The sequence below is a fragment of the Rhinatrema bivittatum genome, chromosome 4 (assembly GCF_901001135.1).
Source record: "Rhinatrema bivittatum chromosome 4, aRhiBiv1.1, whole genome shotgun sequence".
Taxonomy (NCBI): domain Eukaryota; kingdom Metazoa; phylum Chordata; class Amphibia; order Gymnophiona; family Rhinatrematidae; genus Rhinatrema; species Rhinatrema bivittatum.
The window spans coordinates 357,385,644-357,412,954 of NC_042618.1; the positions used below are offsets into that span (position 1 = coordinate 357,385,644).

Here is a 27,311-nt window from a genome sequence, read left to right on the forward strand (position 1 = left end):
CGGAACTGGTAGTGGTGGTCCAGGATAGCGAAGCGTAAAAAATGCTGATGCTCGTGATGGACCAGGATGTGCAGGTAGGCTTCTGACAGATCCAGGGATGTGAGAAATTCTCCCGGCTGTATCGCCCTTATGACAGAGCTTAGGGTTTCCATGCGGAAGCGAGGTACCCTCAGGTGGCGGTTGTTGGACTTGAGGTCCAGGATGGGTCGGAATGTACCCTCTTTCTTGGGAATGATAAAATAGATGGAATAGTGCCCAGTATTTTGTTGATGCATGGGCGCCAGCGTTATGGCCTTTAAGTCGAGTAATTTGGTCAGTGCGGTTTCCACTGCCGTCCTCTTGGAAGGGTCGTGGCAGGAGGGATTTCACAAATTTGTCCGGAGGAATGTTGTGGAAGTCCAGATAATATCCCTCTCGAATGATGGTAAGGACCCACTTGTCCGAAGTTCTCTCGACCCATCTTCGGTAGAATAGGGCAAGTCTGCCCCCTATGGCTTTTTTCCTGTGGATGGGTCAGCTGATCTTCACTGCGAAGGTGCGGCTGGGGCCTGGACCCGTGCAGGCTCCCCTTTTGCTGTGTTTGTTCCGAAAGGACTGGCCCCTGCCTGCGGGGTGAGATGCTTGATATGTACTTTTGTATGGTTTGAAGCACTGTGATCCCCTGCCCTTAGATATTCGGGGGGAGGGGTGCTAGCTTCTCTTGTTCCTGTCCTCCGGTAGCCGCGGTACTGGGGATTCGCCCCATTTGTCTGCTAACTTCTCCAGTTCACTTCCGAACAGGAGGGTTCCCTTAAAAGGCATTCTCGTGAGGCTCATCTTGGACGTCGCGTCAGCTGACCAGCTTCGGAGCCAGAGTTGCCTTCTGGCTGCCACAACGGACGAAACGCATCTGGCTGCGGTGCGCACCAGGTCGGAGGTCACATCTGTGATGAATGATACTGCTGGTCTAGTGCTTCGATGGGCGTGGTGGCATTCCTGGTCTTTGATAAGCGGGCGCGTCACCACGGCACAGCAGGCCGCGATCTGTAGTGACATAGCTGATACGTTGAATGACTGTTTGAGGATGGATTCCAGACGTCTGTCCTGGGCATCCTTGAGTGCTGCTCCTCCCTCGACTGGGATCGTAGTGCGCTTTGAGACCACGCAGACCATGGCATCCACTTTGGGGAATGCCAGGAGGTATAGGGCTGCCAGGGTCCGTCACCCCTTGAACGTGGCCTCCGGAGCCTCCCATTCCAGGTCAATCAGCTGTTGAATGGGTTGCAGCAAAGGGAAATGATGGAAGGCCTGAGTCCCTCGAGGAGGGGGGTTAGTCTTCGGTTCCCCTGTGGCACTCGGGCCTGGGATAGTGAGCTCTTTCAAGCTGTGAGCCACGAGGTCCGATAGTTTGTCTTTGGCGAAGAACCGCCTTATGGTTCGGTAAGATTCCGTTCCTGGGGAATTTCCCCTCCCTCCAGGGAGTCTTGATCCTCATCTGAGGTGTCCGTATTCCCAATGTTGGGGATTTTGGGCAGGAGAGGCACTTCTCTGGGTTTAGAGGGTCCCGAGATGTTAGGGTCCTCTGGGGGAGGCTGTGGCATCGGAGGTGCTGGTTGCATGTGGACAAAGGTATGTAGGCCTTTGAAAAATTCCACCCAGGAGAAAGAGCTGGGTCTAAATTGAGAGGCGCTGCGTCCCCGGGGAGACCCGTTTGAAGGAGGCTCCTGCTGGGAGTAGAGAGGTCCGGTGTACTGTCGGTGGATCCAGATCCCAGTACTGGCTGGGGAGGACCTTGACCTGGTTCACCCATGGCCTCCTCATACTGTAGACACAGAGCCGTGGCCTCTTCGTGCTGCGCAGCTCTTATGTGGCATGCTGGGCAGAGGACCTGAGCCTTGAGCTTCTTGTCCGATGGTGCCATGGCTTGTGCGCGTAGAATTGCAGAAACCCCCGGTTTGCGCATTCAAGTGCACGCTGGGAGGCTTAGTTATGTGCTCCGGCCGCACCGAAATTGTGCGTGTAGGTCGGATGCATGCTCAAAAAGATGCGCGTGCCGCTGGGCGCACAGATTTAGCTTATGCGCCTGGCAGAGTTGAGCGTGTGGCTGTGCGCCCGGCCCCCTCGCGCGTCGCTGTGCGCATGGATCAATCAGTGGACAGGGCAGCGATCAAGGGAAAATGCAGACAACCATGCGAGCAATATGGCGACCACCTCGGAGGGTCTCCACGTGGGAGGATCCTCATATTGGACCGGGGTCTAGCCCGGACGGAGCTGATCAACCCGGTAGCACTGACGCCGGCTGGCGATCTGTGCGGCTATTCGAGCCTCGGAGACCGGAGACTTTTAGGAAGTTTTCTACCTTACCTTGTCTCGGCGTTCCCCGGTCTCGTTCCTGGTGGTCTCCGGCTCTGGGGGGAGAGGGAAATGTACCTTCACTGCCTTGCTCGAAGTTGCACCTGTTACCGGGGGCTAAATCCACGCCGGGAACCGGCTGCCGGACCGAGGCCAAACTCTGAGGGATCACGGAAATCACCTCAGGAATTCTCAACTTGGGGAGGGACCCGTAGGTATCACTGCAGGAGAGCGGGGCTCGTCTGTAGAGGTAAGATTTCTTCTTTGATTTTGGATTTCTTTGGTTAGAATACACTAACGCTGTGCAAGCATGTATAGAGTCCCGAACTGCTATGGAGACGGAGAAATACTGAAGAGCAGAGCTTCCTGCAGGGGTATATGTACTAGGGCTGACGTCAGATTGAAATCTGACTCAGTCTCCAACTGCTATCAGGAGCACACTATACCCATTGGTCCTGAGTCCATCTGCTACACACTAGGAAATATGTGTTGTGTTTTCTCAATAGGACATGCATTGGTGGTAAATTACTGTTTTTTCACAAGGAGGGCTATTGCGCATAAAAACTGTTTTTGTTGCTGTTACTGAGATGACACCAGAAATATCTTTTTTGCATGGTAAATTGAACGGGAAATGTACTAGTTCTGTTCTGCACCCATTGTTGGGGGGTCAGGGCGGTTCCTGTAGATACAGAATATATGTTTACATTTAGCCCCATGACTGTTATGTGTTCAGTGTGTCACACATGTGAGAATCATCTGTCAGGTGTGTCCCGGCTGAAAAAAGGTTGAGAACCACTGATCTATATAATTGAAATGTTACTACAAGTCATCATACATATTTGTGTATCACATGTCGCCTCTTATGTTGCTGTTCCTTTTTGATATTTGATGGCAATAAAAATTACTAATTAAAAAAACCCCAAACACTACAACTTGGGAGGAAGTTCACCTTTTAGCAGGACAGTGATCCCACGCTCAAGGCCAGCGCAACACAGGAGTGGTTGAACAAAAAGGTGAATGCTCTACAATGCCAAGTCAAAGTCCAGATCTCAGTCCAATCGAGAATGTGGCACTATTTAAAAACTGCAGTCCATAAGCGTCATCCAACCAACCTAAAAATCCTGGAGCAAATCTTCCAGGAAGAATGGGCAAAAATCACTCCCAAACAATGTGGTAAGCTGGTAGAAACTTACTCAAACAGACTTAGAGCTCTTATTGCAGTAAAAGGTGGTTTTACCAAGTACTAATCTGAAGGGATTGAATACTTATGCAGCAGCATTTTTCAGTTTTTGATTTTATTTTACAAAAAAAGTGTAGGGAAATAATGAATTGTGACTTTGAAAATTTACTTTAAGAGCCTAATGGTTTGCAATAAACATACTGTCTGGAACAATCTGTTTAAGTGTCATTTGTAATCCACACAAATCTGCTGACTTTTTAGGGCTCAAATACTTTTCAAAGCTACTGTATGTGTTATATATATATATATAAATATATATAATTAAAATATATATAGTCCACCAAATAGGCAGGTTACAATTAAACATTCATAAAAATCATGACAATTAACATGTACCAATTCAAGCAACTCTTTAAATTCTTAAGCATCTGACTTGCAATTCCCATTAGCCTCTGGAAGCTGCCATATCAAAATTTTCCTCAAACTTGCTGAATCTGACAATCTGGTCAATATTAGCTATTATGTCAGAAATTATAATCGCACACATTGCAAATGTGTGGCCTAGTGATTAGTCAACCAGGGTTCAAATCCTGCTGACACTCCTTGTGACCTTGGCCAAGGATTCTTCACCCTCTGTTATCGCACCTACAAATTTAGGGCCCAATTTACTAAAGTGAAATTACTACTTCCATAATCCACTTGTGAGGCCTGGTCTGCCTGAATGCAGAGGAAGCATTTTCTCATAGACACAGAATAGGAGAAAAGTCTTAGTAAATGAAGCCCTTAGACTGTAAGCTCTCTAGGGAAAGGGAAATACTTCACAATTACATTCAGGTAATTGTAGGTGTCACAGAAGGCAACATATAAATTAAAAAAAAACAAAACAACAAACTAGATCCCATTCATTCTGTGGTAACCTGTACCTGCTCTGAAAACAGGAGAACTGTAGAAAACTACTTTTAATAGTAAGGAGACAGAACAGTGGCTCCCAGAGGGGAAATCATAAAACTCCTGGGAGGTCCTTGTGTTATGAGGGGGCATCGCAGATTTGCTGGCTAGGTGGAGAAGAAGCATGGTACTGCTGCCACTACCACCAGGAAGTGTCTGATGGGCTTGGGCACAAATGGAAGCCAGATGACAAGAGCCCTTGGAGGTAAAACAGGTTGACACCGAAGTAAATCTTTGGGGCAGCAGCCATGTCTGCAGGAGAGTCACACATCACATCACACCACACAGAGGCTGGGAGTCAATTTGTTGTAGTGTGCATTTGATGTCATTTGCAACTTCCTCGGGGGGGGGGGGATATAATTTGAGACACACTGAACAACATGGCTGACAGTAGGAAAAGCAGCTTAAAAAAGGTTTTCAAAATCTGTTTCATTGCTTGTTATTTGCACTTGTGAAGCGTAGCCCGGTGTACAGTGAAATCTTTGATCTCTTAGGTGAGCGTAGGTCTGGGCACTGTGGGTCATCATGCATGGGAGGATGCTATGCACTGAGACACACACACAGGGGAAGCTAAAAATGCTCATAGCTAGCTGTATACAGTTTATGAAATGGAAGATGATCATGACAGCCCTAGGCTGATGAGCTAGCTGGGAAGAAGAGACAATGTGGATTAAGGACCTATTCCTAATAATAAATATTTATTAGACAATAGGATAGCTCACCAAGCACAAAGTGAATAGAAGAAGCAGTAATTCTCTTTTGCCTATGATTTCTTCCATCAAGTCATTCACCTATGATTCTCATACTAGTTTTCAATTAATTCCTTTCTCTGAAGATTTTAATTTTAGGATTTTTCCTATTAGCAGGGCCGTGCTAATCATCCTCAAGTTGAATTGAAGCTTCACCTTATGCCTGGTACCCCACAATACATGCCACCTGGTGGACTTTTGACTACTACTCCGCATTCTGCACACATTCTTATTCTAAAATGAAAAAAACTTGGCCTATTCTCAAGGCCCAAACCTCAGGGAAGGAACTAACCCTTGCAGAAACACAACTACTAGTCAGCCCATAGCACTGCCTCTCTACCATCTGCAAAGCAGTTGTTTTATGGCATAACAAGAGTTTTGCTAAAGGAGAGATACAGATGGAAAAAAATATTATATCATCGCTCCAAGACCAGTGATACCAAGCACCAGGAAGTAACCTACATTCAGCTCAAGACATTCAAGATAAAACAGACAAAGAAGAAAGCAAGTTAAGCCATTAGTTTACCAACCTGAGGGAATGAAAGATTAGAAACATCCCCTCTGAAGACACCGATTACTTCAAACACATCATATGACAAGTCCATTTTTCTAGCAAAGTCAGAGGCACAGACAAAATACCAGAATTCTTTTTACTGCAAAATACTTTTACAACTTCCGATCAGACTTACAAGTTTTTAGCTGCTGCAATGTATTTAGTTAGAAAGTCTTTTGTTTTGGAGATGTGCATCACCTCCCTCATGGTGGTGTCTCTGTTTCTCAGCTGGACCAGTCCGGTTTCCAGCGTAGCCTCATTCATGAAGATGGTGAAGAGGATCCCCATCTCATCGTACCTGAAGAGAACAGGAGAAGGTGTGAGAAAAGCAAAGCGGCGCTGGCTGGGAGGCGTAACCAGGATGTTATTTTTTTTCATGTTCTAGACTTACACTGTATGCTTAAGCTCACTCAGTCTAAATAATTTTTTTTTTAAATCAGGAAGAGTTTATAGACACTTCTCACTTTGTACAAAGCTGCTCCAGTGATGTCTGCATTGTCTCCAGATGCCCAGGCCACATGGCAATGCCGTTTTCTACCAATTCAGCAAAGAGCCCTTGACATACCTATTGGGAGAAAATGCAAATTTTATAATCAATGTAGTCCAGGTCTTGTTTATCTTCTCTTAAAAGAAACACCACCACTTGCACACAAGCCAATGGAACACTGCAGCAGTATAATTAAAATGGTTTATAATTTTAAAACAAAAAACAATGAAAAAGTGTGTCCAAGAAGACAATTTGGGTTGAAAGTGGCACCGGCATTAGCCCTTTCTGCAGTTTCTTATTCAAGTTTAGTCAATCTAGTATAAGTGAAGACACTCAAGTAATGAGACTGGTGATTACAGAGCCTCTAGGTCACCACTTTAAATCCAGCTGAGACTAATGTCCAAGAGTCATTACTGTGTGGGGAAGCCTGTAGTGCTACTGCCTGTACTGTACTCAAATGAAGGCCCTCAACTTCCAGTACAGTTGACCCATCATTTTTCATTACCACTAAACAACAAAATTACATAAATGCATTCTTTTAAATAAAAATAAAATAGCATAGAGATTTGGTAGCATTTTCTATGACAGCTAATTAAACATTCATGCCGCACCCATAATCTTGCAGTCCTGTGTACAGCCCTTTACCCTCTTAACTCACCGCCCCCCTAATCTAATTCCTTTAGAATGTAATTACATTGTCACCACCTCCTTTTGACTGTAAATTTTTTATCACCTCATCCTTTTGACTGTAAATATCTTGTCACTGTATATGGCTATATACTTTGTAAATACATAGTCAACACATCCTTTTGCCGGTTAAATTTTTGTCACTATATATTGCTATATATCGAATTTGATAGTTCTAAGGACTAGGGGGCATTCCATGAAGTCAGCAAGTAGCACATTTTAGACTAATTGGAGAAAATTCTTCTTCACTCAACGCACAATAAAGCTCTGGAATTTGTTGCCAGAGGATGTGGTTAGTGCAGTTAGTGTAGCTGGGTTCAAAAAAGGTTTGGATAAGTTCTTGGAGGAGAAGTCCATTAACGGCTATTAATCAAGTTTACTTAGGGAATAGCCACTGCTATTAATTGCATCAGTAGCATGGGCTCTTCTTAGTGTTTGGATAATTGCCAGGTTCTTGTGGCCTGGTTTGGCCTCTGTTGGAAACAGGATTCTGGGCTTGATGGACCCTTGGTCTGACCCAGCATGGCAATTTCTTATCTTCTTATTTAAAATCCAGTTTCTAGTTTACTGTAAAGCATGTTTGCTGCATTCTGTTTTATGTAAACTGATGTGATGTTCCCAACGAATGTTGGTCTATAAAAATGTTAAATAAATGAATAAAATAAATAAATAACAGCTCAAATTAAAGGCTGAATGGAAATTAGAAAATAGATCTTTAAAATAGTAACAACTCTCTATAATTTATTTGCTTTATTTCAAGCATAAGGCCAGACACAGGAACTGTGATGATTTGCTAAACAAGTGGTACAGCTTATATGCACGTCATTACATGGCCACACACCTGTCTCAGTTCTGGGGCTGGTCCTCTTCCCATATCTAAGGCAACTTTAATTGGTGCCAGGCAAGGGTGAAGCTTTAGTACCTGACAATGGGAATGCAAATAATGATTATTATTGTCAACTTGATTCTGGTGTTTCAGAAAGGACAAATGACCAGGGGTGCAAAATCCAAACTGTCAGTTACCAAGATATTATAAAACTGAATGTGTTTACAACTGTCCTTTAAATACTACCTTCAAGGGTTATGGATTAGAGATAATGATGTCCGACCACCTTATTATTCTGTACATCCACCTCTATATTACATCTCAGTTCATAGTTTGTTTTTTTTTATATTTAAATGTTTTATTATAGACATCATACAAACAGAATAAACATAGCAGATATACAATGGTTTGACTTAAGTACAACACGATACTCAAAATGTAACCTTGCACCTGGAACAGTCCTCTGTTGATGATCACTAGTTTGGAACTGGACTTTCTTGCGATTCCCAAAATCATACATCTCAGTTCATAGTTAAGTCATACCAGCAAAACAGCAGCAAGTGTCCTGCATAATATTTGCAGTTGTCTTCCTCACCTCCTTCCCAAGCCAGGCTGGTGCCTCCACACTGCAGCACTATGGCTTGAGCCACAGGACCAGCCCGCTTTAAACAGCTCTAGGCACAAGATACATGCCAAGAGTTGTAAAGCTAAAGCCCCTCGAATCTATTGGTGATTTAACCGTAGAGCAGGCAATTTAAACTGAGCACACCGCAATCCGGCTGCCCGGCTTGACGCTCTTGACTACCTAATGCATCAACCTGTAAGATTTTTGCTGCTCTAGTGATGTCACCACCAAGCTTTCCCTGGGACAGCGAATGATGCCATAGATATTGCATTCCGACATAAATGAGATCATCACAGGTAAGAGAAGGGGGAACAGACAGAAAAAAGGTTTCTACCACTCAAATGATGGAGAAAAGATGGGCATGGCAGAGAGAGAGGGGTTAGGTGCCATCAGCGCTTTATTTCTAGTCGCTGCAGTTTGCTTTCTCAACTTCATATTCTGCTTTCTTTCACGTTTACCAGGATTACAGAGAGTACCTTCTCTGATGGAGTTTCTTTTTTAGCTGAAGAGCTCTGGGTAACCTGCAGAGAATCATACAAGTAGGCGAGCAATCCTCTATCCATATCGCCCTCCATCGACAATGCCTGAGGGACCACAGTCTTCCTCCCATCCCTGGCCTGCACGAAAAGATTAAATTTTCATTCATTGTACTTTCAACTTCCTTCTCTAAATGCACATGCACAGAAAAATGACCAATGTGGACCCTGCATGCTTCTCTTTCATATTTACCTGCAATTATGTGCCGTATAGAAAAGTTATTAATGTAATAACAAAGAAATAATTATATACACACCAGACTCATTGATAATATATAAAACTTATTAAATAATGCTTACTGATATAAACTGAATATATATAATGGCAGCTCAACTGTAAATATGCAAGAATGTACTTATATTCAGTAACTTATGGAGTGTAACTATAGGCGGCCACACAGCTGGATCTGTTGGATCTAGAGTGACCGGAGAGAATGGACTGGAGAGAGAGTAGCAGGGTGGGATAAAGAGACAGACTGGTGGAGGGTGAGAGAGATACTTGTGGGGCTGGACTGGTGGAGGGTGAGAGAGATACTTAAGGGGCTGGACTGGTGGAGAGAAAGGGAGACTGGTTGGGATGGTCTGTGGAGTTAAGAGAATGAGACACAGGTGGAGAAGAGGGAAGGAGGGATGTCTGAGACAGGCTCACATCACTAAAAGGGAGATGTGGAGAGAGGTTTGGTGCATATATTTATTTCCCTCTCAATCTACAACCCCCACCCAATCATGGTATTTTTTTTTTTTTTAATTATAATTATTTTGAAGAAAACCACCTATGACCTGTTACCACCTGTTAGTTTGATCTTGGCTCTCCACACCTGCCTGTCACCAAATTCCATTCAAACAGGACACCCCTGCTCATAAAGCAAGAGACACTGCCACAAACATTTTGCACTGTTATTGCAAGGTGATGGACATGCATGTCAGTTACATCTCCAGACAGAAGAACCTTCTAAATAACAAAAACCAGTTGTTGTTTGGGAAATTTTAAAAATAATTTATACAAATTATTGGATGTATATGTCAGTTGTTTTGAAATATATTTTGTTAGTATGGTTTTACTATGATTGATATTTTATATTTCTTGATTATATTTGATATTTTATGAGGAATGGTGATGTTTCTGTTTTTTCCACTATTGTAATGCATACAGGATCTGGCTTCTTGTGGTTTCCAGTTCAATTTTTGTCTGCACGCTTTGTATTTCTTCTTTTGGTCTATTTGTGTTCATATGTCTGAAGTAAGGAATTTTGCTAGTGTGTAATTTAGAGATCTGTAGCAACCTGGCTTGTTCTGTTTTCCTAATAGGAAGTGTATTGGTGTTTTAGATCCTGATGTAATATTTGCAATGTTGCCTTTTCATAGGTAAGGTAGATACTCTTTGAGTCTGGTAGTTAAGGCGTTATAGTATAGCAGGTTTCCTATAGATTCTGAGTACATTTTTTGCAGAATTTTAAATTATGCAATATTCTTCATAATAGAGGGAGTTTGTGTTGCTGCTACTGAGATGACAACTGAATTTGAATATTATTTTTCCGTGGTGAGTGATAAGGGATCCTTGTTCTACTCTGCATTCTTTGTTGGGGGAATTTCTGTGAACGCAGGGTAGTGGAGAATGTGAGGTACAGGTTTTATATGGGAATTTGTCCTACTCCTATAAAGGAAGAATTTTTGATTGATGCCTTTGAATAATTTTAGTGGTAGTTTTACTAGATGGTTGAAACAAAATATTTCAAAACATCAGATACATCAAAGAGCCAACAATTAAAACTAATAAGGATTTAAAAATTCCCCAGTCTCCATGCCTGGGAAATTTTGATTTCCAGTCATCCTGAAATTGCCGTTGATTAGTAGGCATAGGGAGGAGTGCGCACAAACTTCCTCCTTTCTATCATACATACATTCATACGTTCATTCTCACTCACACACACGTGCTTCCTCTCTCGCATACATACTTGCTCTCATATACGTGCTTCCTCTCTCGTACACACATGCTCTCACACAAATGCTTCCTTTCATACACATGCTCTCTCACACACAAACACGCTCCCTCTCTATTGCTTTCATACATACATGCTCACACACACTTCCTCTTTCATACACATACTCTCATTCACATGCTCCCTCTCATGCACATATGCTCACACCATACTCCTTCCCTCTCACATAAACTCTTCCTGTCAATCATACATGCTCACACACACACGTTCCCTCTCTCTCAAACACATATGCTCTCTCACACACACACAGGCTCCCTTTCTCATACACATACATGTTCATGCTCTCTCATTCACATACACACACACACACACACACACAAACACATGCTCCCATTCACACAGGTTCTCTCTCATACATACACACCCCCTCACTGGGCCAACTCCTCACTCAGCCTGCTAGCAGCCCCATGGCCTGCTTCATCATTCTGCTGCCGGCGAGATGAATGTGCCAGAATCCCCTTGTCCCACTTCATTGTTCTTCCACCAGCGAGATGGGATGTGCCAGTGACCCCACAGCCTGCTTCATCGCTCTGCTGCCGGCAAGATGGGCTGCACCGGCAGCCCCTCTTCACTGTTCTGCTGCCGGTGAAATGGGGTGTGCTGGCAGCCCAGTGGCCCCTTCATCGTTTCTACCACAAGTGAGATGGGGGCCGCCGGCAGCACAGCAGCCTTCTGCCACTAGCGAGTTGGGATGCGCTGGTGGCCTGTCTGGCCTTCTTCACTCTTTGGCCACCGTGGGATGGGGTCCTGCGGCAGCCTATCAAGCTTCTTCTTGGTGCAGGCTTCGCATACCCCATTATGGTCTGGCGTGCTCCTAGGGTTCATGGACCACACATTGGGAACCACTGGTATACAGCATTATTAATACAAATTATTTTACAGTCAAATTACTTCAACCCTTCTTCCCTTCCCCCTGAAACATTATGGTTCCCAGGTCATCCAAAAAGCTTAATGCCATCATAGCATAATCGGCTGCTTACCCTTTCAATCAGTGGGGTTCACTCCACGAAACAAGAAACTGGCAGATTTAAAACAAATCATAGGAAGTATTTTTTTTCACCCAGCGCACAATCGAGCTATGAAATCTATTGCCAGAGGATGTGGTCAAGGCAACTAGCTTAGTGGGGTTCAAAAAAGGGTTGGACAAGTTCCTGAAGGAAAAGTCTATAAACAGTTATTAGCCAGGCAGTCTTGGGAAAGCCGGCGCTTATCCCTGGGACTGTGATATAAGAAATGGATCGACTATTGGGGATATGATGGGTACTTGTGACCCAGATTTTCCACTGTCCATAGGATGCTGGGCTCGATGGACCTTGATCTGACCCAGCATAGCATGTCTTATGTTCCCATCCATGCTGGGGCTTGAGCCACAGACCTGAAGTTCAACACCGATCCTAAAACATGGGTTTTCCCACTTGGAAGCATTAAGTCCTAGCCACTGGACAACTAAATTAATTTTTGCTTTTTAGAAACCCAAATAAAATGATAAAATATAACACAGTAAATACCAGTGATGTCAATCTACACTGTGTTCATACTTTATGTGCATCCGTGCCATGCCAGTTAGGGTTCTGATGATGGTCAAAACCATCAGCGTCCCCAATTTACTAAGAATTGCACAAAGAAACATTTAGTTCTCCTCCAATATAAAAGTGACTGTCAACACCTCTTCTGAACATCTGGGTTGAGAACTGTACAAGGGTAGGGTGGGTGGGCATACAGGATAATACATGTTAACCAAATGGACTTAACATGACTGTTTAAGAATTTTACAATAATGTACCTACAAATATATATGTCCTAAAGATGGTATATAAGTGTATGAGTTTGCATCAACAATACTCGTTCATATTTAGTTTTGCAAACTACTTATGTTGGTACCTTAGAATAGACCAAGTATTTTTGGTATGTATCTTCTGCAAAAAAATGTGTTAATTGTGAATTGTAAACAGTCACAATATTTGCACACAACTATGCAAGCGAGCAAAAAAAATAAAATCAATAAAAAGAAAAAAAAAGTAAACTAATGTTTTATTTTGTGTCACCTGAATTATATTAAACAAGTGTTTGTTTGTACTGGTCTCAGTGTAACACCAAAACAATATTGCTTTCTTACATGTAACTCAGATTTATTCCCTTGATGTGCCTGTAGCAGCTTGCTTTCCTCTAGCATCCGCATTGTTTCTAGCGGTTCCTTTCCCCAGGGGAAAGCATAATAGATATGAGCTCCCTTTATTCCAGCTTCATCCTGATAGTCGCTGCTGCTGAAGTTGGAAGAACCTATAGCAAACTGGAGAGACACAAAATATTAGCAGTTAGTTTATTCACAGTCGAGGCCAAGAGGCTATGAATGTACACTCCGATGGCCCAATGGATGTGCAGAAACGCCAGACTCCAGGACACAAAAAAAAGCTCTCGTTTTCCATGGACAAGCGGGACAATACAGCCACACGACTGACGGATGTTATCTGTCGGCGCAGGGTCAGGTGCTGGTCTCTTCCAGACTTTTCCTGAGCATGTGTAGTTATAATTGCACAAACACCACTGCACAAGCTACCTCAGTCTTTTTTCTGTCCACTCAGCATACAGCAAGGACACTGAGTCTCACCTTATACAGTCGCTATTTTCTTTATTATTTTATTTAAATAGTGTAACATTTAACTTTAGTTTTCTTATGGTAGGTAAACTTTTTTAACAAAACTTAGTATAGATACTATGTCACAACAAATGAAGACCTCCAAAAAAAGGTAAAAAGCCATTTAAAAACTTTATGAGTGCTCTTTCAAAAAGATGACCAGTCAGGATCAATATAAATTATGCTTAACACTAAAAACTGTTGTCCTTTCGACACCATATCACTCCCTGCACCTGCTGTTACAGAGACTTTAAAATAAAAAAATAAAAACTTTGGTTAATAAAAAAATAAGAGAGGCAATTGTCACCAGAGAGGACTCTTAAATCCCACAGCTCAGTTAAGCAAGGGCAGCGCTAGTACAAAAAATGTACCCAAGTCTACTCTGTATGTATATGTAACAGTGCAAGGGGAGAATAGCCCAAGAAATAACAGTGGCTCGATGTCAGCACTATTGCATGATGCTGAGAGTGACTCCCACTCACCAATTTATGGCACAGATGCGTTGGCACTAAAAATTTCACATATGAAATTATTCAGTATGCCAACCAACCATGCTGAAAGCGTGGGGCCAACTCGCTGCTCAGATCATATGGCACTGAACTAATGCACCATGGCTTTGGTACAGAGGGTCTGTGCTGAGAATTCCTATTATGGCACCGACAGCGTGGCGCTATGAAAGAGCTGACACTCATCAAGGACGCTGTTGGCGCCAGAACTGATCCATAGCGCCGATTATGTTTGCTCAAAATAGCCTCCCATAAAATGCATGAGAAAAAATAAACACTCAGTTGCTCTTCTCTCCTTCATTAGGCCGTAATCATACTTTATTAGAAATGTCCCAAAGCCAAAGCTTAGAGGGCAGTATTACAGAATCACAACTGCGTTTACTGCCAATCCAGAAATTTATAGAGCATAAAAATGATCTGCAAATTCCTGAAAATCCAGATATTGACTCTTCTGGCTATGGGCCAATTTCTGAAAAACTACATATCTGATGTGCATTTAGAAAAGAAGGACTCAAATTCCAATCATTCTGAAAGGCACATCTCTTCATATCCAGAAACTGCAAAAAAAACCCCCAAAAAAACAAAAAAAACAGTTAACATAGAAAAAAAAATCACAAACGCAGTAACTTTTAAAGATGAAGATACGCAGTCTTGAAGCTCACTGGATTCCATTTACTCGCCAGTTTACTCAGATGAACCACCATCACCAGACATCTCCTCTAGTACATCACCAGAACCAACAGGCAACACAACACCAAAGGAAAATTAGTTCTTACCTGATAATTTTCATTCCTGTAGTACCAAGGATCAGTCCAGACGTTGGGTTATGTCCCCTGTCCAGCAGGTGGAGACAGACCAAAATTATGAGGATGTCCCTTTAAGGGGAGAACCTGTACACCAACCCCTTCAGTATAACGACTGTCAAAGCATAAAAACAAAGAACCCAAAACTAGGTTCAAGCAAGTAACCGTAAAGCTCAACGGAGCAAGAATAGGACCCATGGAACCTATACGCTCTTGAATATACTTGGTATGGGCAGATGACCAAGGCTTAATGCTCAGTATTCTCACTCCAAGCCCATTTGAGAGACTGTGAACCTGAAAGAGAAGCTTCGAGAGGACAGACAAAATGACAAACCAGGGAAGGGCGTCTGGACTGATCCTTGGTACTACAGGAATGAAAATTATCAGGTAAGAACTAATTTTCCTTTCCCTGTACGTACCAGGATCAGTCCAGACAGTGGGATGTACCAAAGCTTCCCTAAACTGGGTGGGACCGAGACAGTCCCGCTCGAAGCACTTGCCGCCCGAAGGAACCAAACACCGGAGCGTGAACATCCAGACGATAGTGTCGCGCAAAGGTATGCAAGGACGTCCAAGTGGCGGCCCTGCAAATTTCCTGCGGAGGAACAGCTTGACTCTCCGCCCAAGAAGTAGCCTGAAAGTGAAGAGAATGAGCTTTCAGACCCTCAGTAATCGGACGACCTTGACAGAGATAGGCCGAAGAGATCGCCTCCTTCAACCACCGGGCAATAGTGGTTTTAGAAGCTTGCTTACCGCGGTTAGGACCACTCCAGAGGACAAAGAGATGGTCCGAGAGACGAAAGTCATTAGTAACCTGAAGATAGCGAAGCAGGACCTGTTTAACATCCAAATGACTGAGATCCCTGCCAGTTCCACCGCAGAAAACGCTGGGAGCTCTACAGACTGACTGACGTGGAAGGAGGTAACCACCTTGGGCAAAAAGGAGGGCACCGTCTTGAGAGAAACACCAGAATCGGAGAATCGCCAGAAGAGACCAAGAAGACGGTCTTAAGCGTAAGATCCTTGAGCGTAGCGTGACGTAGAGGTTCGAAAGGAGCCACACAGAGCGCCCGAAGGACCAGATTGAGACTCCACGACGGACAAGTGGCCCAAGAGAGAGGACGAAGATGTCGAACGTCCCAGAGAAACCGAACTACGTCGGGATGACTTGCAAGAGTCCACGGGCCCTAGGAGAGAGCCAAGCGCCGAGACCTGAACACGGAGCGAGCTGAACGAGAGGCCCTTAGAAAGACCCTTCTGGAGGAAAGAAAGAATCGTCGGGACCTAAGCAGAGCGGACAGAGGAGCCTGATTCCGCACAAAAGGACTCAAAAACTTCTCTATACACCTTGCGCCTCAGGCATTGCCGTTCAAAAGCCAGGCCGCTAGACAGAAGCGATTGGCCTGGTTGAAAAATACAGGTCCCTGCCGAAGAAGACGAGGTAGGTGACCGAGACACAGGGGCCCGTCCGACGCCAGATTGACGAGATCTGCGAACCACGGCCTTCGCGGCCACTCGGGAGCGACAAGACCCCGATTCTTCTGAGAACCTTCCCCACCAGGGGCCACGGAGGGAACACGTACAGGAGTACGCCCGCCGTGGCCCCTGGTGGGGAAGGTTCTCAGAAGAATCGGGGTCTTGTCGCTCCCGAGTGGCCGCGAAGGCCGCGGTTCGCAGATCTCGTCAATAAACCAGTTGATCTAGACAGTATAGGCAATACGGTAATAAATAACACCTGTGAGGAATTTTAGTCAGGATAGACAGGACTGCAGGTTATGTCTCTCAATCTGTTGGAGTCAGAGGAAATATTGAAGGATGGCAGGTGGCACACCAGTATATCTAGGGGGTGCTTTCAGTTTTCTCTCTGACTCCATCTGCTGGAGGGGAGGCATAGCCCAGCAGTCTGGACTGATCCTGGTACGTACAGGGAACCCTTGTTTCCACATCCTGCCTGCCTATTCAATGCCTTCTCTTTGTTCTGTATCTCCTACATCCCCATATATTTTCCCCACCTATGTATTTCCATTCATGCATCTGATGAAATGGACTCTGTCCTCAAAAGCTCATGCATCAATAAATTGGTTCTCTATAAAGTGCCATCCGCCTCGTGTCATTTTTGCTACACCAGATTAACAGGGCTATCCCTCTGAATATTACAGTCTAGGGGTGAATCTTATTTAATAGTTCCCTAAATTCTATATGATAACCCCTTATAACTCAATTAAAACCAAACAAACATTAAGCAGGCATGATGCAAACTTTTAAAGGAACCATTTCCCACAGATTTGATATCACTTTTTAAATTTTAATATTTATTTATTTATTTATTTATTGTTTTTGTTATACCGAGTTTCATGACAGGCATCACATCAACCCGGTTTACAATTAACAAAGTGTGAAAAACATAACGTAGCGTAGTAAACAATATTCTCAATAAAAACCTTGAACTTTAAATACAGGGAATCAGAAAAAGGATGTGAGAAAGTTACAATAAAACAGGGAAAAATTAACTTGGAACTGGAAGGGGGGAGAGAAAAGAACAGAGCAATATTTACATTTCAGCCAATTAATGTAAAAAATTAGCAAGATGAGTAAATAAGACTATGCGAATAAATGTGGCGGTAAATCACTGTGAGATGGAACATACGTAACCAGAAGGCTAAGTATGACACAGAATATGAATAAATATGACACAGAATTTGGATCCAATTGTGCTGTTGCGTGAAGTTTTATTCAGGGCTTGGAAATGCTTTTTTGAAAAGCCAAGTTTTTAGTCTTTTCCTAAATGTTAGAGAGCATGGCTCCTGTCTCAAATCTGGTGGGATAGAGTTCCAGAGAGCTGGACCTGCTGAAGAGAAGGCTCTGAGACTCAAAGATTTATGTTGGAAGGTTTTGGCCTTTGGAATTTGGAGTGACTCTTTGTAGTATTCCCTGATGGGTCTGACGGAAGTGTATTTTTTAAGTAGTATTTGTAGGTCGATTTGCGTGTGTTGGTTGATAGTTTTGTATATGATGTTGATGGTTTTGTACATGATTCTATAATGGATTGGTAGCCAATGGAGGTTTTTGAGGATAGGTGAAATGTGGTCGATTTTCCTGGAATTTGTGAGGACTCTGGCTGCAGAGTTCTGAACCATTTGTAGAGGTTTAGTATAAGAAGCTGGGAGGCCTAGTAGTAACGAGTTGCAATAATCTAGTTTGGAAAAGATTATTGCTTGCAAGATTGTTCTAAAGTCCTGAGCGTGGAAGAGTGGTTTAATTCTTTTCAGAATATGCAATTTGTAGAAGCAATCCTTTGTGGTTTGATTAATGAATGGTTTGAGGTTGAGACGATTGTCTAGTATGGCTCCTAGGTCTCTTACATGGGCTGTTTGAAGGAGTGTGGGTGGTTTTGGAAGTATGTTATTGTTTTCCGGTGATATGAGCAGGAATTCTGTTTTTGAAGCATTGAGCACAAGATTTAGACTGTTGAGGAGAAGTTTAATTTCTAATAAGCAAGTGTCCCAGTATTCCATTGTTTTTGAGATTGATTCTTTTATGGGGATCACGATCTGTACGTCGTCTGCGAAAAGGAAGTGTTTAAGGCTTAATTTTGTAAGTAATTGACATAGTGGTAGCAGGTAGACATTGAAGAGTGTGGGTGAAAGTGATGAACCTTGCGGCACCCCTCTATTAGATGGGTGGTATTGGGATTCTTTATTGTGAATTTTGACTCTATATCCTCTGTTTCCTAGAAATGTTTTGAACCAGTTTAATGTGGCACCTGTTAAACCAATGTTTGCCAGTTGTATTAGAAGGAGGGAATGGTTGACGGTGTCGAAGGCCGCCGAGAAGTCGAGGAGGATTAGTAAATATGCTTGGCCTTTATCAATACCAGAGAGGAGGAAGTCCGTGAGTGAAAGTAGTAGCGTTTCTGTGCTTGCGGCTTTGCGAAAACCATATTGGTTTGGGGACAGAATACTGTGGTCTTCTAAGTAGTTGGATAGTTGGGTGTTTACCAATTTTTCCATGATTTTAGCTATGAAAGGGAGGTTGGAAATAGGGCGGAAGTTGTTGGGATCACATGCGTTTAGATTTGGTTTTTTTAGTAGTGGCTTGATTGAGGCAGTTTTTAGGTCATCTGGGTAGATACCATGTGCTAGAGAGCAGTTTATGATATCTGCTAGGGTTTTTGCTATTGTGTCAGGGATGAGAAGAAGCATTTTAGAGGGGATTTGATCAAATGGGTGAGATGACGGTTTCATTCTCCTTAACGTCGTTTGTATCTCTGTGATTGTTATGGGTTCGAAAGCATTTAGCTGGATGTCTTTGTTTTGGGGGAAAAATGTGTTATCTGGAGAAGTAGAGTTTGGAATTTGTTGATTGAGGAGATCCGATATTTTTTTGTTGAAATGAAGGGCCAGTTCGTCTGCTTTAGTCTGGGCTTGTTCGGGTGGGATATCTGGAGTGATGGGTTTGGTTAGGCTTGAAACAAAGGCGAATAGGGCTTTTGAGTCAAAGATGAGATGATGAACCTTCCGGGCATAATAGTCTCTTTTGGTTTTCAACGTGGTACTTTTGTATAGATGGAGTGATCGTTTGTAATCAGAGAGAGAGGCCGGTGAAGGGGCTTTGCGCCATTTTCTTTCTTTTTGCCGAAGTAGTTGTTTGAGCTTTCGTAGTTCATCATTAATACTAATCAAAGTAACGGTTAAATTACCTTTCTCCACCACAGGAGCCGTTGACGCAGCCAGTAGTCAAGCCATTGCCCTGAGGTTCTTGCAGAGCAAAACCACACAAGAGAAGACATGGTTCTTTCACCTGTGCTTTAAACAACAGCAAAGTCAAAAGCTGGCTCCTTACAATGTAGCAAGTATACGGCAAGAGAATAATAAGGAAAAACATGGAATTACAAATAAAAATCTATTTTACGATAGCCTTACATGGCTGTACCTTATAATATGAGCATTTGTTTGGCCTGTGTCAGGGAGACGGTGAAAACAGACTCCAGTCTGAGCTAAACCAAAAGGAATTTTCTTGTTTACGAGGTCCAAGCATCGGGCATACTGTTCCACAGCACCTGTAACATAAATCACAACAAGCAACTTCACTGTGTCCTGGGTTGCATGCAAAAAGACCAGAAGACTACAAAAATGCCAAATTATGGGCAACGAAGGCATCAGACCTTTCAAATCACTAGCACTTCTCAGGCCCAAATGGACCAGAAGAAGCTTTCTCCTTCCTCCTGTGTCACTTCACTCTTCCCAAAGAAAAAGAAAAAGCGACACAGACTTGTGCATGCTCATATTTGGAATAGTAAATCAGTGAAAACCCGTGGGTACAGCTGAAAAGCAGAATCAACTCACAATATAAATATTCAGCTGTGAAAGAACTCTTAGAAGATTGTGCACAGCAACCGTCATAAATAGCCTCAGTTTATTTGTGGCTTATTTGGTGAAGCCTATGATATTCTGGGCTGTTATAATCATAGGTTGCATATGCACTTTGTTTTGCGCCGTCAGGCGCTAAAAAGACGTGGCACAATCACTGTATAATTTGAGCTGCTAGTGTGTGCGCTTATCTTGAATCCACGTAGTAAAGAGATGGCAAAACCGGCCTGAAGTGTTTCCTCCGACACCACAGTGTTTCGGAGTCAATTACTCCTTCCTCAGGGACCTTCAGGTAAAAGCAAGCCGTCTACGTACATCTGCGTGGAAAACAAAAATATATAAGAGTTCTTAGAATTGCCTGCCGGCTATAAGAATGCAATGGCGATCAGTTTTGGAGTACATACTCACTCAACATTCTCAGGTCAGTTCTTGAATTTAGAAACGGCGTATACTTGTGCGCTGCAAAAGATGAAGGATTCTTTAAAAATGTGCAGGATAATATTCTAATGTCTTTGATATATCATTCAAAGATGACAGTACTTACGTGCGCTATGACAATACCACCTGCCAGCATACCGTTTAGTGACAGACAGCTTGAGCGCCAGAAAAACGCCGGTTTTAAAGTGATTTCATCGATTGATTCATTTACAGGAAATGACATACGATGTCCCAAATATGGTCATGTCCATAAATGGGATTTGACGTAACTTGGGGAACCCCTCAGTGGCTGATACCAAAAAAGGATGACGACATCAGAACGGTGGCCATTTTGGGGAATTCTTAATCATTTACACAGAGTAAACGGAGATTGCTCTCCGTCATAGCGCACGTAAGTACTGTCATCTTTGAATGATATATCAAAGACATTAGAATATTATCCTGCACATTTTTAAAGAATCCTTCATTTTTTGCAGCGCACAAGTATACGCCGTTTCTAAATTCAAGAACTGACCTGAGAATGTTGAGTGAGTTTGTCCTCCAAAACTGATCGCCATTGCATTCTTATAGCCGGCAGGCAATTCTAAGAACTCTTATATATTTTTGTTTTCCACGCAGATGTACGTAGACGGCTTGCTTTTACCTGAAGGTCCCTGAGGAAGGAGTAATTGACTCCGAAACACTGTGGTGTCGGAGGAAACACTTCAGGCCGGTTTTGCCATCTCTTTACTACGTGGATTCAAGATAAAGAAAACTACATCTTGTGAGAAAAAGACACAAAAAAATAGTAAAAATGAACTGAGATGTTAAAAGAGAAAATCAGCGATGTGAAGACTTGCCCCCCCCCCCCCCCCACGTCATGACGACCAGCCAGCGGCGACCCGATTAACGGCACAATTACACCAGGCGTCGCGTGCCGGGTGTGCTCCCCTTCATGCTAACCTTTGTGCTCCTTCTAATATAATTATGTTTATGTTAATAATTTAACTTTTATTAATGTTATTTAGCTTTTTGCTTTGTTTAAAATTATTTCATTATTGATGTTTAAATGTATTAGACTAAGGAATTTTACTTCCTGCTCATTCTGTTTCATTGTAAACCGGTTTGATATGCATTTTATGCAGGAAAATCGGTATAAAAAAACTTAAAATAAATAAATAAATAAATAAGCGCACACACTAGCAGCTCAAATTATACAGTGATTGTGCCACGTCTTTTTAGCGCCTGACGGCGCAAAACAAAGTGCATATGCAACCTATGATTATAACAGCCCAGAATATCATAGGCTTCACCAAATAAGCCACAAATAAACTGAGGCTATTTATGACGGTTGCTGTGCACAATCTTCTAAGAGTTCTTTCACAGCTGAATATTCATATTTGGAATAAGCAGCATTTGGCAGTCGTCTGCATACCATTATCCTATTGAAGCTATTGCAACTGGGTTGAATGTACCTTTAAAATTAGACAGTGTGATCATGAAATGGCTTGGAGTCCTTTCGAGGGGAGGGGGAAAGACTGGCAGGGCTATTGTATGATCATTTGAATTGATCATGTTGTATTTTCCAAATGCCTAAAGGCAATTTTCTTGGGGATTTAAAACACCACCACTAGTGTTTAAAGGAATTACCATGCAAAAGGTTGTCTCGTAGTGTTACAGATGTCTTTAAAATACTGTCCACAGACGAAGCTAGCTCTTCTTTGGTTAACTTTTGGTTTAGCATGCGTTCCCTGAGTGCTTCACAGTGGACTAACACTGCAGTCCTTTCACCTGACTGTGCAACTCCAGGCAGCTGATGCAAGGTATCAACTGTGAAAATCTGCTCCCTGAAGGTGACTACAGAGTTCCACCACTGAGATATCAGATTCTTCTTCAACTCGACACCCAGGGGCCCAAGGCTATGGCAGCCATTCCAAACCGAGTCCTTCGTGAGTTTGCCTCCTGATATGAAGTGTCTGCGTTGGCACAGATCAAGCAGCATCTCACTGAGGTCAACCCACTCGCTGGGGCGAGTGCCATAACGGGGGAACCTGGTGTAAGGTAAATGTCCACAGGAATAGACCTTTGCTCTCTTGAAGTGTCCGCTGAAGATCGAAGCAGCCAGTCTGATGCAGGAAGTCCTAACCATGATTTAATTTGAATGCTACCGTCCGGGTAAACCTCTTCTTAATGTGGTTTCTCCTGGGATATCTGCTGGCAAACTAACTGCATCTACAGTAAAGCAAATAAAATACAGTTTATTAGTTCAGCAGAAGCTGAGCACACATTGGATTCTTCATTCTAATTTTTTTCTTTTTTGGACCTGTCAGTTTCTTCCTGCTCCTTTGGGCTGGGTATGGCATCATGAGCCTTCATTGGCAACTTCATTTGTATTTGGTTGATTCTACACCATTTTCATTATTGTATTTTTTTGTTGTTTGCATTTATTGCTTTAATGTGATATGTTTTAATGGTTTTAACCAACCCTGAGCTACTGTAAAGGCAGGATAGAAACTGAATAAAAATAAAAAATAAAACTATCCTGGTATTTGCTCCCTATTTTATATCCCCCCCCCCCCCCTCAATTTACTCTAGTCCAGCTGGCCAGGAGCCACGCAGTACAACGTCTTCCATAACTCTGCAATCATGGGTCTTCTATCTAGTCACTGGGGGGGGGGGTCACCATTTTACAATGACAGACTCCTTCCCCTAAAGGGGCCTGGGAATGCTACCTCTCAAGCATCCTCAGCCACCCTAGGGAGCAGAAGACCCAGATTGGGAAATGCAGTCTGATCTCTCCTGGGCCACCAGCCTGGCTCAGCATTCTTCTAACTTTGAAATGCAGGGCAGCATAACTTCCTGTGATAAATCCTCAGGGTTTGTAGTGTACTGCAGACTTGAGAGGGGGGCTTGGAAAAAATGTAATGGACTGCTGACACTGTTCTCTCTCAGCAGTTAGATTTATAAGGAAAGTGCCCAATTTCATCTCCTCTCAACACCAGCTGCTGCTGCTATGTGGAAAGGAGAAATTTTCTTACCCCCTAATTTCCTTTCCATTAATCCTGCTACACCAGTCCATTCCTGCCAAGTGGGTTATTTCTCCCTACCAGCAGATGGAGGCAGACTTAACTGTTTTCCTATGTGACATCACAGTCACTACTCAGGAATCCTGTAATTACACTGACAAAGCTTTCAGTCAGACTCCTATCATTTGAGAAGTATCAAGTATTAATAGAAAAATACCTGAAAAGTTTTAGCTTTTAAAAGAAGAAACTGTTTTCTACGACCTTGAGTGGTCTTAGAAACATCAGGGAAAGTGTAAACTTTTTGTCCGCAAAATAATATTTCCCTCCTACACTAGTCCAGCCCTAAGAAGTGGGAAGCACCAAAGCTTTGATTACCCAGGTGGAAGGAAGCAAGGGCTGCTTGCAAAACCCCCGTCCCATAAGCTGTTTCCTCCCACAACAGTATGTCCAAACAATAGTGCTTCACAAAAGTATTCAGAGACAACCACATGCACTGCAAATATCAGCTGGCACGAGCGCATGCATTTCCAACCAGGATGTTGTCTGTGCCCTGGAGGAATGTGTGTGCACCAATTTCAGAGGCTTCTTGCCTTTGAGCAAATAAGCCGAATCTATAATTTCCTTTATACAGCAAGCCAGGGTAGCCTTAAAGGCCACCTCCCAGTTTAGAAGACTTCCAAACAAGACAATGTCAGACTTACGGAACATATTAGTGACCTCTAAGTAGCGCAGAATAATCCTCCGCACATCCAGGCACCTGAGGGACCAATAGTCTGGCCCACACTCTTCTTGTGCAAAGGCTAGGAGGGAAATTGTTTGATTGATTATGAAACACCAAATTCACCTTAGGAAAAGATTGCATTGGACAAAAAGTGACCGCGTCTGACAAGATCACAAAAAAGGGGTCCTGGCAAGACAAGGCTTGCTGCTCAGAGACTCACCACACAGAACAAATCGCCATCAGGAATGCTGTTTTTAGTGATAGATCATCCAGATCTATCTATTTAGTGATAGATCATCCAGTGAAGTTTGAGCTGCTGAAAGAGGGTCTCCTTCAAAGCTTTCAGCACCAAGTTAAGATCTCATGGGGGAACGAACATTTGAGAAGGAGAACACAGTCTCTTTGAACCCCTCAAGAAGCTGGGCACATTCCAGTGGAAACACTGGGAGAAGAGGATCACCTTGCTGGTGGCTGAAAGGAATCAGTAAGTTTTTGCTTGGGACATTGACTTTTTTAAAAGTATTGGGGCAAAGTTAACTATTTGGGAATATTATTTAGTGTGTTTGTGCCTTTATTCACTGCCTTTCTGACTATTAAACAAGTTAGACTGTTTGCATTTTTAAATAGTCAGTCAATAAGGTAGCAGTAGGTAGTGTGTTTATTTTTTAAAAAGTCTGCAGAACTGAGTGTTCTCCAGACTTTTAAAGAGCTGAGTGTTTGTATTTAATACTGAGTGCATTGTATTGAAAAAAAAACAAAAACCCACAAAAAAGTAGCCAGAAGCTAGAAATAAGCTAGGAGCAGTATATACCAAAGTAAAAAAGTTGAATAGTTCAGCTCAGTTACTCACCTTGGAAAGGTGTTGAGGTAGTGTGATTGGGTTTGAATAGGGACCAACATTTGTTAATCAAGGGAGCAGTGAGTCACTCAGGCTGACTAACTGAAGTTAGACTGTTTGTATTTCCCAACCCTCGCCCACCCACCCCTAGCTCATCCCTTAATTTATAGGCAGGTGCCACTTTCACATAAAAAAAAAAAAAACCATCATCAAAAACTTTATTCAGAATTCGATCAGACCCCGGTAGGCCACTACCAGACACATAGTGAATTCACTAATACATTTAAAGGAAGTTAGACACATTCCTACTCCCATAGCAACCTAAAACTTAACTAGGAACTGATCAAAATTGAGATGAAGGCAGCAGTCCAGCAGCAAGAGGGGGCTTCCCAGTCTTTTGCATCGAGTGTCACATGTATGATTTTTTACCCACCGGTGAGAAGTTGTACATGTGCATGCGATGCAAAGAGCTTCTGGCTCTCAGAGAACGAGTCCAATCTCTGGAGACTAGAGTGGCAGACCTGGAGGAGCTGAGGCAGACAGAGAGATATATAGATGAGACCTTCAGGGACATAGTAGTCAAGTCCCAACTTCAGACTGGCAGCCCTGGTGCTGCCTTGGAGGAAGAAGGTCTCATAATGGGAGAGCACCAACCAGGTGTAGCAGGAAAGGATCCTGTAGCAAGGACCTGCTCTCTAGGTGATGCATTGTCCTTCGCACTGAGGATATCTCCCCAAGGCCTACTGCCCAGGAGGGAAGGGTTAGGTCGGCCGTCATAGTTGGTGATTCGATTATTAGGAATATAGATAGCTGGGTGGCTGGTGGGCGTGAGGATCGCCTGGTAACATGCCTACCTGGTGCGAAGGTGGCAGACCTCACGCGTCACCTAGATAGGATTTTAGACAGTGCTGGGGAGGAGCCGGCTGTCGTGGTACACGTGGGCACCAACGACATAGGAAAATGTGGGAGGGAGGTTCTGGAAGCCAAATTTAGGCTCTTAGGTAGAAAGATTAAATCCAGAACCTCCAGGGTAGCATTCTCTGAAATGCTCCCTGTTCCACGTGCAGGTCACCAGAGGCAGGCAGAGCTCCGGAGTCTCAATGCGTGGATGAGACGATGGTGCAAGGAAGAGGGATTCAGTTTTGTTAGGAAACTGGGGAACCTTTTGGGGAAGGGGGAGTCTCTTCCGAAGGGATGGGCTCCACCTTAACCAGGGTGGAACCAGACTGCTGGCACTAACCTTTAAAAAGGAGATAGAGCAGCTTTTAAAACTAGAACAAAGGGGAAAGCTGACAGTCGCTCAGCAGCGCATGGTTCGGAGAGAGGTATCTTTAAAGGATACTAATGATGCATTAGAATTAGGGCATCCCGACAGTGAGGTTCCAATAATTAGAAAAGTAGTCCAAGTGCCTGTAACTAAAAACTCACCTGAGCTAAAAAATTCTAACTTATCCCTATCAATTAAAAAGCAGAATAAAAATACAAACAAAAAAACAAACTTTGAAATGTTTGTATGCTAATGCCAGAAGTCTAAGAAGTAAGATGGGAGAATTAGAATGTATAGCAGTAAATGATAACAGACTTAATTGGCATCTCAGAGACATGGTGGAAAGAGGATAACCAATGGGACAGTGCTATACCGGGGTACAAATTATATCGCAATGACAGAGAGAAGCACTCGGGAGGAGGTGTGGCGCTTTATGTCCGGGATGGCATAGAGTCCAACAGGATAAACATACTGCATGAGACTAAATACAAAATTGAATCTTTATGGGTAGAAATCCCTTGTGTGTCAGGGAAGACTATAATGATAGGAGTATACTACCGTTCACCTGATCAGGATGGTGAGGCTGATAATGAAATGCTAAGAGAAATTAGGGAAGCTAACCAAATTGGTAGTGCAGTAATAATGGGAGACTTCAATTATCCAAATGCAGAAGAAGCAGAACCATGCACATAAGTGAGACACTACTACCCGTGTCCTCTACTCTATGTAGGCAAAACAACACGCATGCTAAAAACACGCATGATTGAACATTGTTCGAATATCCGCCTGCATAGAGTAGATGAACCT

At 43.2% G+C, this 27,311-nt stretch overlaps 2 protein-coding genes across 6 annotated transcripts in view; one reads left to right on the forward strand and one right to left on the reverse strand.

The window, feature by feature from the left end:
• MILR1 (mast cell immunoglobulin like receptor 1) overlaps positions 1-20,405 on the forward strand; it is a 64,778-nt gene extending 44,373 nt beyond the window's left edge. Inside the window, exon 9 of one of the 5 annotated variants that reach the window (XM_029600751.1) lies at positions 19,581-20,405. In XM_029600751.1, the coding sequence (XP_029456611.1) occupies positions 19,581-19,810 (230 nt within the window). In that variant the 3' untranslated portion in view covers positions 19,811-20,405. Of the gene's footprint in view, positions 1-5,322; positions 5,462-8,847; positions 8,913-19,580 lie in introns of those variants that run through there. The other 4 variants (XM_029600750.1, XM_029600752.1, XM_029600754.1 and 1 more) reach the window with 4 other exon arrangements.
• The window catches only part of POLG2 (DNA polymerase gamma 2, accessory subunit), a 30,558-nt gene continuing 12,122 nt past the window's right edge, over positions 8,876-27,311 (reverse strand). The window contains exons 2-5 of the mRNA XM_029600755.1: positions 22,303-22,884; positions 19,799-19,925; positions 19,566-19,666; positions 8,876-9,003 (exon numbers count right to left, since the gene is read on the reverse strand). Of these exons, the coding sequence (XP_029456615.1) occupies positions 19,663-19,666; positions 19,799-19,925; positions 22,303-22,801 (630 nt within the window). The 5' untranslated portion in view covers positions 22,802-22,884 and the 3' untranslated portion in view covers positions 8,876-9,003; positions 19,566-19,662. The remainder of the gene's footprint in view (positions 9,004-19,565; positions 19,667-19,798; positions 19,926-22,302; positions 22,885-27,311) is intronic.